This window comes from Aulonocara sp. 'chitande type north' Nkhata Bay, linkage group LG11 (assembly GCF_057382095.1).
Source record: "Aulonocara sp. 'chitande type north' Nkhata Bay isolate Kocher_YH1m ecotype deep benthic linkage group LG11, A_spYH_male_GT1.1, whole genome shotgun sequence".
Lineage (NCBI taxonomy): Eukaryota > Metazoa > Chordata > Actinopteri > Cichliformes > Cichlidae > Aulonocara > Aulonocara sp. 'chitande type north' Nkhata Bay.
Genome location: NC_141354.1, coordinates 28,390,336 through 28,404,674, shown reverse-complemented (window position 1 = coordinate 28,404,674; position 14,339 = coordinate 28,390,336). Strand labels below are relative to the sequence as shown.

The following is a 14,339-nucleotide window of genomic DNA, read 5'->3' as shown; positions in this document are numbered from 1 at the left end:
TCTGTCATCACACAAGCCAGATTCACCTGACCAGTCTGGTAATCCATCTAAAAGTGGTGGTCCACAGGATGCCGATAAAAGCAGCCTTCGAACAGGTACAGATGGCACCTCAAAGTCTATCAGTGTCACCACCTGACTTACATGAAAGTCAAGTAAATACAAAAAGGAAGCAGACTGAATCAGGGCATCTTTGGAAACATCACTCCAAATCGCAGTCCTCCACCTGCAGAGCTACGGCGAACAAACAGAGCAAGAGGAGGCAGGAAAAGGGAAGCAGAGGTCATAAACCGGTGGAAATGAAACCTATTAGCTCCCCAAGAAGTTTTGACTTGTACCACGGGGCTGAATTGTTTTATTTTTACAACAAGAGTCAGCCGACAACTTCTTTTTTGAGTAGTGTATATATTCAATTGCGGGCGCCTTTCTGTCGCACTACAGCAAACTGAAACCGTCCCACGTCCCTCCACTGGAGGCGCTGTGGTGCTGCAGCAGCAGCAACACGAGCATCAAAATTCAAGTGTCGGCTCTGTCTATGATGTTAACAGTCAGATCGTAATGGCGACTGCTGGAACAGCAGACATGGGATCAGCAGCCCCGACAGGTATCTAGCTATCAAATCTCATTCCTTTCTCGTCTCAAAACTAGCGTAAAAAGCGATATCTACAGTGTTTTAAAGCATTGAAAACGATGCAACGCTGGAGCCCTGGCTGTAATTGAGCCTTCGTTAGCCGTTAGCTAATTAGCATCGAGATTTTCCACCAAAGAAATGAACCAATCTGTGGTTCGCTTATTTAGCTGGCTCTTTAATAAATCCTGGTCTTCTCGTGTTAAAACACAAGAAGATTTTGTGTGCAGGCCACTCTTAAATATGAGGAACAATCTATTGATTTTATAGCGTGCTATAAAGTAATTCCCGACACCACGTTGACCAAACTGTTTTGTTATCAAACCGGCTGTCTTGTTGACGCTTTATGGTGTTTACACGCAAACGAAGCAGGTGAAGGCGAGTTGAGATTTTATAAATAAAGATCGCCGTTGCTTGGTAAATGAATGGGACGTGTGTAATACTGCTGGTGTTAACCCCCCCCCATCAAGCATCTATGGGAAGTTAACGGTAACTGCTCTCACTCACGTCTTCCTCGCCTGTTACATCCCGTTTCCTCTTCCTCTGAACGTTTTGTGATGTACATGGATAAAAAAAATCCGCTTTCACTTACCTAAGGGCTTCATTAAACACCTCCCAACTGTTACTGTACAAATATTTTCAGTTTAGGTGGTGTATTGTCTTTTTCTGCGTTCCTTTGTCACGCTTATCTAAGTCAATAAAGCAGCCTTAATTTATTTAAGCACCTTTGTTTAGGATCACCGATATCAGACCTATGCACTGCACATGAACTGGTTCCACTTGCTTCACAGATATAGATTGATCATGTGCTTTCAGAGACTTCTTTTCCCCCAAGATAAAGCACGCAATGGGGAAGATGCATCTCTCTAATCCAGTTAGTTGTGCATCACTCATTAGCTTCCCTGTATATGTTTGAGTTGCTCTGCTCCTGGTAACCACCCAGTCTGAATCAGTGAATAAAAATAGTTGCTTTTTAAAGCACTCCTGTGGCTCCCAGATGGCTGAAATCCAGGGACAGCACAAGCACAAGATGTAGCATTCACGCTCACAGACACTTCAGTGACAGTAACTCACTGTGGTTTCCCTAATGGCTTTTATCAGCGTCGTTTCCAAATCAGGTCAAGAAACAGTATATTTGTGGATTCTTCAGAAATGACCTTAAAGAGTGTGTCCATGGGTCATGGTATTGCCGTGCATGCTGTGGGCTGTGCGTAAACAAGGCTGGCAGGGACTTGTTTGGTACACAGAGAGGAACAGATGGTTTGCCTATTGTAGTGAGGCCTGCCGCTGATGAGCTAAAGTCATTGTTAGGGAACTGACTTAGTCTAATTACTATCCATAGTCTGATGCAAAATATATGCCATTAACTGGTTGTATATTGACCTTAATAAATACAGATGGTAGTAATAATAACAATCATAGCTGAAACCGGGCCATCTGGGGTTACTACACATGCAAGTACGCATGATCCAAATTTAGTAACAGTCTGTGTTATCTACCTTAAACAAAATTGTCCATTTCTAAGTTATTTTTGGTAAACAATATTCTATTTTACATGTTGAGCACATTTAATCATGTTTGTTTTGTAAACGGTCCTGATGGTTTTCCTTTTACAATAAAAGAAAAGTAGCAGTTGCTTAACTGACTTAATTATTTAGGCCATGCTTCCTTTACTTCTGTGCACACCTACTTTAAATGAGTTCAGTGTGGCGCATGTACTTGGTTAAGCCAGTTAGCCTGACCTTGTCCTGCTCCGCAGATATCAGGACTCAGTTCTGGAGGAGAGCGTTGCAGCGAGGTATTCGCATGGGTGTGCTGTGTTTGTGACTGTGAGCAGCAACTGCATGAGTAGTGATGATATAGTGTGTTGTTTTACATAATGAGAGGGAATGTGGGCAGAGCGATGCTCATTGTTTCCCAGCAGATTGCAGTGTGTCCCTGCTAACTCAGGAGAGATGCATGGCATTCAGTGAGTCTGTGTAATTATACATAGTCTTGCATTTCTTAGGTTGAAAATGTTCATTTTCTGTGCATTGCCAGGTTTAGATTTGATGGGGGCAGAAAGACAATTTTTCAGACTCACTTGTTACTACAGATGTAAAAACTTTGTAGCCTTCAGTCTTTTTTTGTGTGTATATTGACCTATGGTACTGCAGTGGAGGAGATGTTGCCATTGGTTACAGGCTAGAGGTGATTGCAGAGTGGGCGATGTAGTAAGTGTATACACCAAGTTTATATAAGGACAGGACACAGGAACTCATTCGCTGTATTTATTTTGTTGCACTTGAGTGCCTTTCTTACCAAACATCTGTATGCTGGGATTTAATGACTTATCTTTGTTTAGCAATTAAGCAAAGGTCTTGGCTTGGTGTTTGCATTATTATTTTACAGGCACACAAACAGAAGCTGTTGTGTTTGAGGTTTCATGCAGGCATGAAAACCCTCCAGTGTTCCTTCATATCTCCATGCGGCATTAGCTTGTCACATGGTGAAATAAACATTGAATTACACAGAATTGAACAGAATATCAGTCTCATAGATCTCTAGTCGGATAACAGAGTTTACTAAATGGCCTAATTTAAAGGGGACCTGTTACCTCATTTCCTGCTTCATATTTCATTCTTGGGCTACAAGAGTAGCTTTGCGTGATTCACTGTTCAAAAAAAATCCCTATTTATCTTATACCAGGCCTTTGTGCTGCCCCTCAGTCCATCACCGTTCAAAACAAAGCATTTAAAGAGTTGTTACGTTGCCTTTAGGAAACATCTGAGCATTCGTGAGCATGCTGGAGTGGATTTCAGTTATAAAATCAAAGTTAGTCTGAGGCTTAAAGTAGGCTGGGACAGCAACAGCTAGAAATTGCACCATTTTTTGAAAGGAGGTGGTGATGTTGACACACATCCTGGGGGAACAGATGAATGTGGAGCAGCTAGCTCATGGGAGAAGTAGTTCCAGTTCACATACTGGGTGCAGCCGGTGGTAACTGTGGCCACATTTAGGTTTGGGTTCATCATCGGTCTTATAGTCATCCGTCAGTGCTGGAAATAGCCTAATTAACCAGCACAGGGATTCATAAACAGTCCCTAACAAATTCGTCATTGGTCAAAGCCTTTCCAACTCAAACTCTTCAAATTTATTTCAAGCCTTGACTTTGAGTACTGACTGCATGGGTTGGGTTTCAGAGTCTCAACAAAGGAACTATACAGAGTGCTTACTCTGTATATGTAGGATTTTCCTTGCAGATTTTCGAGCACTTATCTTCCTCTCAATTTAACTTTTTCTGTTTTCTTTTTAGGGACCAGCAGCATTCGAAAAATGGCCCCCGCCGAGGTAACTATGGCAGATACTGTAAATGTAACTACTCTCAGCTCTAAGGGGAAAAGGAGAGCAGAGCAGGCTTATAGGGCTGAACTTTTTTTCATCCAGACATTGGCAGTTTGAGGCATCGGTCACTAAAAGTTTATTATGGAAGTGAGAGAGTGGCTCTTGTAACGCAGGAGAGCCACATTGTTGTTCCTCAAAGCTCTACATAGATTAATATTTAAAAGTTTTCTTACTTTGAAATATGAATAGTTACTCATAATAATACTGTAGGTTCAGAAACAATTATGACATTTTTGTAGCTCCAATATCAATAAAAGGAGGAAGTGCAGAGATAGTTTTTTGGTCAGGAATAGTAACATCAGGCTGATTGCTGTTTGATTAGTTTCCTGTCTTACAATTTGACCTTCCTCTGCAAGTTCAGTTACTTGTGAGCCCAGTTGATCGCTTGGTTAAGGCTGTCATCCATCTGGCCTAAAGCTTGCATACTACAACAGCTAGCTCATTGTTTTCTGCGTTTACCAGCACAAACACACATCAAACTGTGTTTGATTTTCCTTTGACAGCTTTCTGCCTCTCTCCTCAGATGCCCGGCTCTTCAGGCATGAGTATGAAGAAGACCATTGGACACCGGGGCGTTGAGACTACCACAGGAGAAACTACTTACAAAAAAGTAAGGGCAGGGGTCGGGGTCAGTGACAACAGTGATTTGTTGACACCCGCAGCACTGAGCCGGAGTGATCCAAGGTGTTTACAGTTCAGTGGGTTGGCCTGCATGTTTTGGTGTCTGTATTCTAAAATTAGTTTGGAAGTTCCTCTTGCTGGAAACCCAAGAATAGTGAGTGAAACAGCAGAAGTCACAGGGGTAAAATGCTGTTTGTTCCAGTGCTTACTCTCTTTTCCTCGCTGACCTCCCTAGACTACGTCATCTGCCCTAAAGGGAGCAATCCAATTGGGCATCGCTCACACAGTTGGCAGCTTAAGTCAAAAGGCGGAGAGGGATGTTCTCATGCAGGACTTTGTAGTTGTTGAAAGCATCTTCTTCCCGAGGTTTGTGATACGAGTTGTTTGAATGCATGAGGTGAACTGTTATTTTTCCATTTTGCATAGTTTAATGGTTTATCTGTTTCTTGCTCTTTCCAGCGAAGGCAGTAACCTGACCCCTGCTCATCACTACAGTGACTTTCGCTTTAAGACCTATGCTCCTATCGCCTTTCGTTACTTCAGGGAACTGTTTGGCATTCGGCCAGATGACTACCTGGTCAGTATTAACCCCAAGGCTTATTCTGCCATGTTCACCACAGCTGTGTGTGAATCTCTACATGCTGCATATATATTTAGTGGTTTAAGCAAACATGATCCCCTTTTGGAGAAATAATGAACAATAGCTGAAGGTTTTCTCCTTTTTTTTTTCTTTTTTTTTTCCTCAAAAATGATGATGCTTTTGTCTGCATCATCACCACATTTGCTGACACAGTGGGCATGGAGCTGCGCCATCTCAGACAGAATGATAAGCTGTGGTCCAAGTGCTTTTTGGCTCCGTTTTATTTTCCTCCTGACTCTTTCTCTGCTGTCTGTTTTTACAGTCAGCACTAGAAATACTGATAATCATGTCTCTGTAGTTTAAATCGATCAATTGTGCAATCAGGAGCCAGTGACCCATATATCTTACTTCAGAAACACAAAATCTGTTTTGTTTTTTTGGATTTTATATTAATGCGGGTTCATCTGTCTCTTTCTGGAAGTATTCTCTGTGTAATGAGCCGCTGATCGAGCTGTCGAACCCCGGAGCCAGCGGTTCCCTCTTCTACGTCTCCAGTGATGATGAGTTTATCATCAAGACTGTCCAACACAAAGAGGCAGAGTTTCTCCAGAAACTGCTGCCTGGATACTTCATGGTGAGTGTGGATAGAGTGGGAGGTGGGAGTTTGTTTAGAATGAGTGACTATTACTGCAACAATTCTCAAGTAAGGGGAGGTTTTTCTTCTAATTTCAGTGTCTAATTTTTTTTTGTCTGTTCCCTCTCCCTTTCAGAATATAAACCAAAACAAGCGCACCCTGCTGCCTAAGTTTTATGGACTGTATTGCGTTCAGGCAGGCGGTAAGAATATCCGTATTGTTGTGATGAACAATCTCCTGCCCAGAATCATCCCCATGCACCTCAAGTATGACCTGAAAGGCTCCACCTATAAGAGACGGGCTTCCCCTAAGGAGAGAGAGAAGGCCGTCCCCACTCACAAAGACCTGGACTTCATCCAGGACATGCCTGATGGCCTGCTGCTGGAAGCAGAAAACTACAATGCTCTGTGCAAGACTATACAGAGGGACTGCCTGGTGAGTTACAGAGATGTGGCGGGTTTGTATAGATTGTTTATTGAAGTACTGAGCACTAAAGTGTATGGAGAATGGCTTGGCAAGCTCAAATAGTACACCACCACCACTTTATATTGTTGTTATCCTCTTGCATAAAAGATACAAAAAAAATGAAATTTCTCTACATACAGCATAAATGTGAAGAAATATCAAAGACTTTTTAGATTCATTTAGTTATTTTAGGCTATTTTTCCATATAATGAAAAGCCCTTACATTGTAAATGGCCTGCAGATGGCTTGACAGATTGTACAACACATGTAATGTCGACATGTAGCGCACTGGCACTTCATTAAACTTTACATTTTACAGAGACTACTATAATTTCCAATTTCTCCAAAGTCGATTAGTGGTTGTTGATAGTTGGCATTGGTTGTTGTTTGCTGTCATGCTCCAGGGTCATCAACAGATGTGTGTAGTGTCGGAAAGATGACTCAAGCTTGCATGACACTGCAAACTAATACCTTATTTACTTTGAGGGATGGTATCTTTTGAAATGATGGGGGTAGACTGGTGCCAATCTGCACAGACTACCAGAATGTTCTGTATCATTTTTCCTTTTAATCAGCAGCTGCACATGCTTTATTGATTCGATCCATTTCCATTACCTCATTGTTCCAGGGTTTTCAGCCACCAGAGGTTCTGGCTTTCCACCAAAGAAAAATCATTAGGACTGTCATTTGTATTTTTGTTTGTTTTTTGCTTTTTTGATTTGGGTGTGTTATTTAGTTAAGTTTAAAATAGATTTTCTGATCAGATGACTTTTTTGTTGTGTCATGTAAAGCAGATTATTTGAGTTATATCTTTTCACCTAATGACTGTGACTAACATCTAAATATTTGAATGCAGTTTGAAAGTAAATCACAAAACCCAACTCAAGACTTTTAAGGATTCCAAAATAATTTTTAAATATTTTTTTTATGTAAGAAATTACCTCTTGTGGTCCATACTTTGGAAATAACTGTATTAGAGGGTTACCTAGGCAACTGCCGCCTTGAAAAATCTCACTTTGATCCCTGTGTAGATGGGATGTATTTCAACTTTGGGCTCAAACTTTGTTTCCAGGATCAAGATTAAATCAGAATCAGTGGTCACATTACAAATATTTTTGTTCTTAACTGTTGCTGGATTGAACACTTAGACCTGTTTTGTCATATTTTAAAACCTTGCTGCTGTAGCGTAAGGAAACAGCAGCAGGGTTTTTAAATGAGCGTAATATATATGACAGCATGTCACATTTATTATTGTACACTCGTATCATGTTTTATTGTAGTGTTGCCAAAGTCTTTGGCGCCTGTTGTGAAACAGTGTGTCTTTGCATTGATTTACAGTTGGTTGTTCCAGTCGTTGCCAGACGATTCTCATTGCACTTGTTTCTTTGTTGCAGCTCCTGCAGAGTTTCAAGATCATGGATTACAGTCTGTTGATGGGCATCCACAACATGGACCAGGCCAGCAGAGAAAAGGAGCGTAGTGGAGGCAGTTTGGTCGACAATACGGGGTCTGAAGGAGCAGTGACCCCAGATCAGCGCCGACCACAAGCCCAGAAAAGTCTGTATTGCACCGCCATGGAGTCCATCCAGGGGGAGGCTCGAGGGAAGGGAGCTTTGGATTCAGAAGATCAGTGAGTGTGACCATCAGCACACCTGTATCAGCCTGTATTTGCTTGCTGGGGAAATTGTAGCTGTGAAATAATGGTGAATGAAGCAGTTGTTCTTTCTGTGACCTTGCAGCATGGGTGGTATTCCTGCTCGCAATAGCAAAGGAGAGAGGTTGCTGATCTACATCGGCATCATCGATATTCTCCAATCTTACAGGTATGTGTGTCAGAGCAGCAAAATCCACTCTTTATATATGCATTTATGCTAATTCATAAGCAAGATTCACGCCACTTATGTAAGTTGCACTAAATAGTTTCATTATGTGATATTATTTAGGTTTATTAAGAAGTTGGAGCACTCCTGGAAGGCGCTGGTCCATGATGGGGTAAGTCGTACACTATACATCACAATATGTATTAATAGACTTTTGTTGCTAATGTTGCTTTATAAGGTCTGTCAGGTTTTAATGATCCTTTTCCTGGTACTTAGGACACAGTTTCAGTTCACAGACCTGGCTTCTATGCAGAGCGCTTCCAACAATTCATGTGCAACACAGTGTTCAAGAAAATTCCACGTACGTCTGTCTTTGTAATTTTACTGCATTGAGAGCAGAGGTGTGAAAAGTCCCGATGATTGCACTGATCATTTCCTGTTGTCCTCTTCAGTTAAACCATCACCATCCAAGAAAAGCCGCGGTGGAGGTCAGGCAGGGCTAAGGAGGGCGCCCACTCTTGGAGCACCCACACCGCTCTCCCACGCGACAGGACAGTCATCTGTGGATTCCAGACTAGTTTACCACTCCCATTTTAAAAGCACAGAGTCCGAGGCGGACAGCGGTAAGAGCCAAGAAGATGAGGTCACATTAAGTAGATCTGTGGTTAAGTGGAGTGGTCACTGATGTGGGAACAAGTTCAGGCCCCAAACTTTTGTCAAGCATTAAAAATGAAATTGGTGGGGGAAAAATTGAGATAAAGTTCAGCAGATAGCATCAGCAAACTACACATTGTAGTGACACTCAGTGACATTTGAAACACTAAAATGATGTTTCAAATGTCACTGAAATGTTTGGCGCTTTGTGTCATCTGATGTCACGCACACACACGTGCAAAGTCAGACCTGTTATGGTAGTTGTAGTTAATGTGAGCAGTGAGTGTCCATGTGTCTGTGCAGAATGTGATTTGTTAACTCTGACTGAGCCAATGTACAGTCACAGAGTCCTGCAGAAGCACACAGCTGTCGTGTGCTTACTTTCCACCTACTTTTCACCTGATTACAACTTCCCATCATAGAAGGCAAGAGAAAGGCAGTGCGCAGCATCAGCCTTGGAAAGACTAGTCAACTAGTTGCGCTCATCCCCATACTGTATCTGCAGCAGCTCCTTGCATTCCCCACAGGCTTAATTTTATTCTAAACTGCACTCAGCTTTGGATAAGCTTGTTAAACTCTCTGTAATTGCCATATTAATATCTTTTTTTTCCTCAGGTGTGCAGTCAGGAAGGCCGGATCTGGTTCCTCGGACTCCTCCGCTGGTAGACAACCCTGCAGACTGCGAGGCCAATCTGTCCACCTCATCACAAGGCAGCACAGGAGTTGTCTCCACCTCTCCTCCCCTGCGGTAAAACCTCTCATCTTCCTTCTCGTGCTCACGCTGTGTTTTTTCATCTCTTCTGGTCTGACTCTGACTTTCCTCTGCAGCTCTGTAGGCGTGGAAGTGCACAAATCGGCAAACACTGACTGTGACCAGGCTGTTTCCCACAGGTACAGAGTACAGCCAATGATAAGTCTGTTTAAAAAAAACAAAATCAATAAATATGGGGTTTTTTCTTTTTTAACTCCTTATGTTAGTCATTGTGTCTCATTGATTGCTTTTTCCGCTTTGCAGTTTGGGAGTAGAAGGGGCTGCAGATAATTCAGGCAACCTGTCTGGAAATGAAGATGTAGTTTCTCTGTCGGACATCGTCCCTGAGACCAACATCTGTTTCGTAAGTGTGTTCATTCGCTAGTGTTTATGCATGGTGTCAGAAATACAAAACAATCTTAATTACATTTTTTCTTTGCAGTAAAAACACTCCCAGCAATGAGAGACTTCTGGAAACGGCGAGGTGGGTAGAAGAAAGGCAAAATGAACTGGAGTCAGTCATCCACCGCAGACCCTCCATCGCTCCTCTGCTGTTTTGTGACCTCTGCAGTTTATACAGTAGCCACCGAATAAAACAGCATGGTTTGTGACCGTGAGGAAAGCAGTGATTTGGACCATGTTGTGCGGTAGGCTCCAGACTTCCCCAGCCATCAGCACTGTCACTGTGTGTACATATTTGTCCACACCTATCCAAAACTGTCCGATACACACTCAGAAAAAGGCGTTCGGCCCTGAATTGAAGATTTCCCTTCATGTCCGTCTGCAGCGATGATATAATAAACAATATAATGAGTTGTATATTGTATTGAAAGAGAAATAACAAAAAAAGAGGTCATCTTCACTATCACCAGTTGATCATGGAAGGCAGTCAAATTATCCCTTGAAGAGCCAGTCATCCTGCCCACTATCCACAGCATGAGGAGATGTGGGTAGGAGTGGGCAGGGACGGTTCAGCAGGAACACACACACAAAAGCACATGAAGGGCATAGCCTACATAGGAGGAATGAATGTTACTGTGCGTTCGTGCACAGTCTAGGTGGGTTCACATTTCCGTGACTCCCACTCCGGCGTACCTGTTATTGCACATCCATCTCCCCTCAGCACTCTAAGCTATCCATGGCTCTCTCACCGCCATCGATAGAAATCCGTCAAATCAACACCTGCTGCTGTCGACTCTGTAGTCATGTTTGCGTTTTTCTTTACCGATTGTACAGTATTCATTTAAAACAGCAGAGGGATGGGGTTTTAACCTGACCTATATGGTCATTTTTTTCTTATAAGTTATTTTTCTGGAAGCCTCAGTGGTGCCACATAGATCTTCCCACTGCTGAATGTAAATTGTAGTGTTTTTCCGCATAAAAAAACGTGTCTTATTTAGGGATGGGTATCGATAAGATTTTCACGATTCAGATTCCATTTTCGATTCTGTTTAACGATTCGATTCTTTATCGATTCTCTTATCAATTCTTTTTTTTAAAAAGGAGAACACTAAGGTTGATTAGCTTAGAACTTTGTTTCTTCTTTTTGAATAAGATAGAAATTTAGGAGTAACATGGCCTTACAAACCCAACAGTGAGATCTTAAGAGATCCAGCCTACGGCTCTTCAATGGGGTGTCACAGGGTCCCCGGGAAAAAAAATTGTAAATGTAAAATAATAAAATAAATATTCTTCTGTAGCAATAACAAAGTATAACATAAATTATTCTGTAGCAATTACACAAGAATATCCAGTAATGTCCCTGCCTACAATTAAACACGTTCACTTACCGAAAATCGGGGCATCTGCTGTGGCAAATGAGTGCAAACCTTTTACCACAAACTTAGTCACTGCTCGGTGACATTCGTCTATCCTGGCCTGAAAGGAGACGCTACCGGTAGACTGCAGCGAGAACTGCCAGCATCTGAGCCAGACTCTGTCTGTCTCTCTCATCATGGTCACCTAAATGCACAGTAATGGCAGGTTTTGTAATAAGGCAGATCGCACTAACATAATATGCACTGTTAGTTGATTATTTACCTGCCGCATTAACGGGAGAGGACGTGCAAACGTTACTGCTGCTGCTGGGTTGAGATTCACGAGTCCGGAGCGGAATTAAAAACACGACATTCATTTAAGGTCATCGCGTGTTTTGTGAGCAAATGCTTTTGCATATTCGTAGTGTTTCCTCCCTTAAATGAAATATCTACTTTTCAAGTATTGCAAGTTGCCCTGTTGTCATCCGTTCTCGTAAAGTATAACCAAACTTTTGAGCGTTTGAGCCGCCATGTTTCCTGCCAGGTAAATGACGCTCCGCAACGTGGTGACGTCATTCGGGGCGACTGGAATTGATAAGGGAATCGTTTGCAAAAATGGCAAACAATTCCAAGGAACTGAAACAGTGGGAACCGGTTCTCAACAAGAACCGGTTTTCGATACCCATCCCTAGTCTTGTTACCATGGCAGATCACATTTATACTAACCTGAACATCTCCCCTCTCTGTTTATGGCCGTATGTGCTGAAGTATAAGTGTAACAGCATTGCTAACCAGTAGATGCTGTTGAGTTTTTAATTTAAAGTTGCCGTGCATCATGTCTGTGCCTTTCCGTGTTTGTCCCCTTCCCTTACATGCGATGAAAACTGACACTTTTTACAGGTGAGTGCACTGGTTACACAGAAACCTGCCTTATCACTACAGCTGAAGTCCTCAAACTGCCATTTATACGTCTCGACCAACCAGTGAGTCAGTTTTCAGACTTTCAGTTTTAAAATCTATTACAATCTCCCTTTTTTTGATTACGTCAGGTATTCGGTCACTGCGGTTTTTCATCTCAGCCAATCACATCGCTCCCTGTCACAGCATACATTGAAGGATATACCGGCCTCCTCATTTCTGCTGGTTACAGAAATGACACTCGCTCACATCCACTCAGACCAATATTATTAACGATAAGTAATTTTTGTATCGTGTTTTTATGAAGTCTTGCTCAGCTTCAATGTGGCTGTGTTTATTCTACCTAAGTGATTTTTTTTTTCTAACCCCAAGAGATATTTCTGATAGAGAAATCACTACAAAGTGACTGAAGGAAAACTTGAGACATCTCATTTAAAGAATCGTTATTTATGTTTGTTGAGCACATGTGGTCTATGCAGCAGAGAGGCTTGGGAAGAAACATGAGCTGTGACTAGAGAAAGAAGGAAAATTACTCATGTTCATCAATGCACAGCTGACGATTTAAGTCTTTTTGTATTATAAGCAAGTCACCAAAGAGAAGAGCAGAGTAGACTGAAGATTTAGTGCAGTTAACGTGAGGCTGAGGGCGAGGGCTTTAGATTACTGCATGGACTGATGGTTTCTGTATGGTAATAACACTGGGCTGACCTGTGTTTAAGGATTTATTATTAAACTGGATGTATTTTGTTTTTCCTGACATTGAAAGTTTTATCTGACGTAAAATCCAGAGCCTGATAACATTTCTTTGTCAATTATTTCTTCATTTCAAGATTTATCTCCACATTCCTGTGAAATTCATTCATTTGTGGTAGCGTTTAGAACCTTTTAGTTGTACTTGAAATGAAATAGTTCTGGTAGTTTGCTGAAATGTAAACTAATCACAGTTATAATACAAAAATGAAATGCCACAGCCAACAGAGTAAACACTCTGACAGTGTCTTCAGATCAGAACGAGTCCGGGTTTGATTTTGCGAGAGCTGCATTTTGATGTTTTTATGTGATGAATTGGTTGCACTGGTTAATTGCTGGCTGCACACCTGTTTTGCTGGAGTAATGTACTACACCGTGACAAAAGGAAAAACCTCCTTTGGTGCTTCTAAGGCAGTACACTCAGTAGTAGACACTACAATGAATTTGAAGTAATGCAATATGAACCACAATCTGCCACTTTTCAGCTCTAAGAAGCATATTTATTGATACGACTGATTGCTGTAGGTTGAAGTGATGTGTTATGTACCTTTTTAGATGATTGTAAGTAAAGTGTATACTGACAGAAGGATGTCTGAAACTTTATAGCATGTGTTGCCTATAAAGGGAGACTGTTTGACAATTTCACTTTTTATATTACATGTTTGGATTGTGATACGATAGATATATTCTCTCCATGATGATTTTCTCCATGCTTTTTTCTACATGAATGTGTTATACGGCTCTTGAGCCACCGTTGCTGGTTGTCCTATATGCTTCGATTACTATATTTTTACTGTGTACAAAATGTGTATATGTACATATGAGTCACGGAAATGCCTTCTCATGCGATATGTGCTGCCTGTCCCTCCGGCCATGTTTCAGTTATGTGGTGGTGGTGGTGATGTTTTCATGTCTGATTTTAAATGAATAAACACATTTTGTAAGTCTTCATTTTGGTTGGTTGTTGTTGTTTTTAAATCTGAGCATCGCAGTGAATGCTGCAGTTACTAAAATTGATTTCTTGTTTTGCACCCTATTATATCACTTCCTGCATGAAAATATGCACTTTGGTTTCATACTGAGCTGGAAAGGATTAACTTTACTTTTTCCACTTTTTGCCATGTTACAGTTTATCCCAAAATGGTTTGTGAAGGAAAGATTTAATCTGTTTTTGGGAATTCATATGACTGAAAGTCTTACTGGTGTCACACTGCCCACTGGTGGGGTGTGAGATGCTCCTTGAGTGGATCCTGATGGTAGGTGAATCTCATTAAAATTAGCTTGCCATCCATCCTCAGGTGAAATAATCTGCTGTCAGAGCTCCAGGTGATGCTTACAGAGTAACGAGTGTTTGGAGGAATGACAGCAACAGGAACTGG

At 41.6% G+C, this 14,339-nt stretch overlaps 1 protein-coding gene across 3 annotated transcripts; it reads left to right on the top strand.

Annotated features, from left to right (window-relative positions):
• Window positions 1-465: 465 nt before the first annotated feature.
• Window positions 466-13,911, top strand: LOC147319282 (phosphatidylinositol 4-phosphate 5-kinase type-1 alpha-like). Of its 3 annotated transcripts, none has more exons than XM_086311776.1 (16): window positions 466-601; window positions 3,921-3,955; window positions 4,533-4,619; window positions 4,866-4,996; window positions 5,090-5,207; window positions 5,692-5,844; window positions 5,981-6,280; window positions 7,705-7,940; window positions 8,050-8,133; window positions 8,254-8,302; window positions 8,407-8,491; window positions 8,583-8,753; window positions 9,400-9,532; window positions 9,613-9,675; window positions 9,800-9,899; window positions 9,978-13,911. In XM_086311776.1, exons 1-16 carry the CDS (start codon window positions 556-558, stop codon window positions 9,978-9,980), a joined length of 1,794 nt encoding a protein of 597 aa, XP_086167902.1. In that variant the 5' UTR covers window positions 466-555; the 3' UTR covers window positions 9,981-13,911. The 3 variants fall into 3 exon arrangements, with proteins under 3 accessions (XP_086167902.1, XP_086167901.1, XP_086167900.1); XM_086311775.1 differs by lacking the exon at window positions 466-601 and adding an exon at window positions 1,038-1,114; XM_086311774.1 differs by lacking the exon at window positions 466-601 and adding an exon at window positions 1,258-2,423.
• Window positions 13,912-14,339: the final 428 nt, after the last annotated feature.

What these genes read in the sequence shown, in the direction of transcription:
- LOC147319282 (XM_086311774.1), top strand. Translation starts at nt 2,321, where the DNA reads ATGAGTTCAGTGTGGCGCATGTACTTGGTTAAGCCAGTTAGCCTGACC. An exon ending in GAGAAACTACTTACAAAAAA is followed by an intron (nt 4,620 to 4,865) that starts GTAAGGGCAGGG and finishes TGACCTCCCTAG; the next exon opens with ACTACGTCATCTGCCCTAAA. An exon ending in GCTTTGGATTCAGAAGATCA is followed by an intron (nt 7,941 to 8,049) that starts GTGAGTGTGACC and finishes GTGACCTTGCAG; the next exon opens with CATGGGTGGTATTCCTGCTC.